General features: G+C 32.7%; 1 protein-coding gene across 2 annotated transcripts in view; it reads right to left on the reverse strand.

Moving 5' to 3' along the window:
* Nucleotides 1-1414: 1414 nt before the first annotated feature.
* DAZL (deleted in azoospermia like) overlaps nt 1415-3538 on the reverse strand; it is an 18194-nt gene continuing 16070 nt past the window's right edge. Inside the window, exon 11 of one of the 2 annotated variants that reach the window (XM_032267315.1) lies at nt 1415-2318. In XM_032267315.1, coding sequence (XP_032123206.1) covers nt 2265-2318 — 54 coding nt within the window. In that variant the 3' untranslated portion in view covers nt 1415-2264. The remainder of the gene's footprint in view (nt 2319-3538) is intronic. The other variant, XM_032267324.1, reaches the window with a different exon arrangement.

Raw genomic sequence — 3538 nt, forward strand, 5'->3', positions numbered from 1 at the left:
ACTCCCATCTCAAAATCAATCAAATAAGATAAAATAGTTTCTTAGGGTCCAAAATTAAAGGGACCTTAGCTGAGAGATAGCAGAGTCAGATGTTGTGTTTGTCAGCATTCCTACTTGGCACTGCTGTTGATATACCTCTTAAATTTTTTCACACCTAAATTTGCTTTCATAAGCTAACTGCCAGATTAGTAAACTGAACTTTATACTTTTGCATTTTAAGAAATCTAAACCTTGTTACACACTTCCCACCCAACTCCCCATCATTTTAGATACTACATCAGAAAGCCAAAAACATTTTTGAAGTTTATTTTTATTCGTTTATACAAAGACAGTATCAGCAATAGGTAGTAGAAACTATTTCTAAGTTTAGAATTAATTTTCCATTTTGAAAGGTTCAGGACTTTATCTCTTTTACCTTACTCTTTTAAATACTTCACTCCAACAAAGTAAAAGACAAAAGTTTATCTGCTTACTTTTCCTTAAGGTCATGTAATACTGGAGTAATTAGAATTAGCTCTTTAGAATATAGGTATCATTATAGTAAGCTGGAGATTTAATTACAGAATGATATATGTCCGAATGTTACAGCACCAAAAAAAAAAAAAAAAATCAAGACTATTGAGAATTTTTAAAAGGACAAATTCAGGGCACTTTCAAATTCTGAGGTGTAATAAAGCCCTCTTGTGAATTCTAAATTTAAAAGGCTCTTTCCTTCAGATTCAGAATGAAAATTAGGAATTACAGACCCCAGTGGGCACTATTAATATGGCCCATTGTAACTAGAGTTTCCAGGTTTTAGGCAAGAGGCCACTGAAAGAAGGGCCAGAAAGCCACTTTAAACTCATGTCCATGGCAGATCAAATGATACTGATACAACTGTTTCCCTTAGAAAGGTATTATATCCCACTGGTAGCAATGTTACCAATGGGTACCCTTGCTAGCATTGGTAGCAATGGGATATAACACCTTTTCTAAGGGAAACAATTCCAGGGCTTGGCCTTTGAACTGCTCATAAGCTACTTCCATTCTTTATATCACCAGTTCTCAGAGCAAACCTCCTGAAAGACTAGTAACAGACGCTGGAGAAAAAAAGACTGTGGGTATAGTAAAAGGGTTCTGGTGCTCTAGCATGCGTCACAATGTAAAATGAGGACACCAGCTAATCTAGAAATGACGTTAACTTTAACTCTAGCACATTCTTGAGATATACTTATTAAACAACTTTTGTGGTTTAGAAATACCAATACTACCTACTTTTGACTATTCTGGACATATTTTACTTTACAAAAGGAAATATAACAGGCTAAAAGACAAAAATAAAAATCTATTTATAGCAGGTAACTAGTTCAATATTTTTATAAAAACAATTCCTTTCAGATACTCTGATTAACCGTTAAGTGACGTAAAAAAAAAAAAAGTTGCAGCATTCTTTAATAACAATATTTTGCACAATTTGACATACAGCCATTAAGTTTAGCATTTCAAAGAAAAATTTTTTTACAAAAAAGAATGGTAACTCATTGAAAAGCTTATGTACCTCGTAAAGTTTAGTTTTTCTTGGATTCTTTAATAACTTAAGCCCAGGATTTTAGTTACCCTAATTACTATCCCAATCAGATAGGATATGTATGTGCGGATTCTAGATAAAAGATAAAATATTTTGAATAAACGCTGACCCACTGATTTGACTGTTTGCTTAGAATCTGTTTTACTGGGTTTAGAGAAGGAAGACTTCAATAAAGCTAACTATATATTGAGTTCCACTGATTAAAAATGCAGTTTTAAAAATTCTGCTTTTGTGGTAAATTTCTAGACAAATCATAAATGCAAAGCTCAATATTGTAAATACTGTACTGTTCACAGGTACTTGTTGGAGAAGTGAAATGCTTGTACTCAGACTATTAAAATTCTGACCTTTCAAAACAGATGTTAAAAAAATTTTTTTGAAAACTAGTATTGCTTTTAAACACTTAAAATGCCAATTTCAATTTTTAAAAAATTTTTGCAGATAAATCTTAAAGTTGTTTCTTTCAGTCTCAATTATTTTTTACTTTCAACTATATATTCAACACAGAACCAGTTTCTAAATAAACATCTAATGAAGAACAGTTTCAATGTAAGATAAAACTAGACAGTCTAACAATACAGCTTATGTAGGAAGTCTGGTGTGATTTATCAAAATTCAGAATTTCTGTAATAGTGAAAAACTTTTAGCTTAATATTCAAAACCAGCAACTTCCCATGAAACTAGATAGCTGAGAGGATCAAACAGATTTAAGCACTGCCCGACTTCTTCTAAAGTGATGCACTCTTTTATCCTGGAAAAGACAGAAAGAATCCTTTTACTTTACCGAAAATTTCTGATTACTACCATGCATCTGAAAGTTGTCAAAAACTAAAACCATTTGTTTTGGGTTTAAACATTATAAATAATAAGGAAAAAAGGTGATTCTTTCTGAGAAGCATTCTTGAACACTGGGGTACAAATGTACCAAGATGGCTAGGTTTTATTCAACTGTTTAGTTAAAAAAGAAATCACTTAAAAGAAATCCCAGTAAACTCAGAAATAAGAGGGCTTAGACTCAGTATCATTTTATGTACTAAATTTTTACTTAGTAATTCTGCAGTAATGTCCCAAAGACAAATGGGAGAAAATCTAACTGTAAAAAAAACCGGTTTTCACTAACTGAATTGCATCTAATAGGACCACAGCTTGCAAACAGCTCTCCAATCTGAAAGTTCATGATTCCAGAGGTTAAAAGATGGAAATTTTGGCATTTAAAGATGTATCACTAACCTGTGAAGATATCTAATTCTTTAGAGAAAGGAAAAATTTAAAATACATGCAAAACCTTCACTTTATGTTGCCTGTGGATGTGCAGAGAGATGGAAGTGAGAAGCCTTAAAAGGAGGAATGAGACTGAGCAAACCAGTAATAACGTAATAGTGTTTTCTTTTCTACAAAGTTAACTGTGCTCTTTTTCTAGGACTTGAGTTTCATTGTCATATAAATAAAAGTGGCTCTGGAAGTTACCTATCTGTCAAAAGTGTGGTATCCTATTTAGGTTAAAATCTAGAAAACTGGTCATTAACATGTATCTTCAAAGATCATTTAGGAAACAAGATTATGAAGAGGCTACACAATTAAGACAATATAGAGTGGAATTAGCTATGGAAATAATAAATACATTCAAAAATACCTCCTGCATTCAAATTCAATATAACAATATGCAGTCAATCAAAATAGGTCTAGATATCAGACAACTGCAGGATGCCAACTTCTGATTCCTATCCCAAAGGAGCAGAAAACTCTGGGAGCTTAAAGGGAGTCTTTTGTCTAGTAACAGGTGAGAACTCAAGTTTAAAAACTATTTTCTGAGCTGCGCATGGTGGCTCATGCCTGTAATCCCAGCACTTCGGGAGACTGTGGCAGGAGGATCCCTTGAACTCAGGAGTTCAAGACCAGCCAAGGCAATATAGTAAGATTCTGTCTCTTAAAAAATAAAAATCTTTTTTTTTTTTTTTTTTTTTTTTTTTT

Source organism: Sapajus apella, unplaced genomic scaffold (genome assembly GCF_009761245.1).
Source record: "Sapajus apella isolate SASKATOON/1434 unplaced genomic scaffold, GSC_monkey_1.0 scaffold4, whole genome shotgun sequence".
Classification (NCBI taxonomy): domain Eukaryota; kingdom Metazoa; phylum Chordata; class Mammalia; order Primates; family Cebidae; genus Sapajus; species Sapajus apella.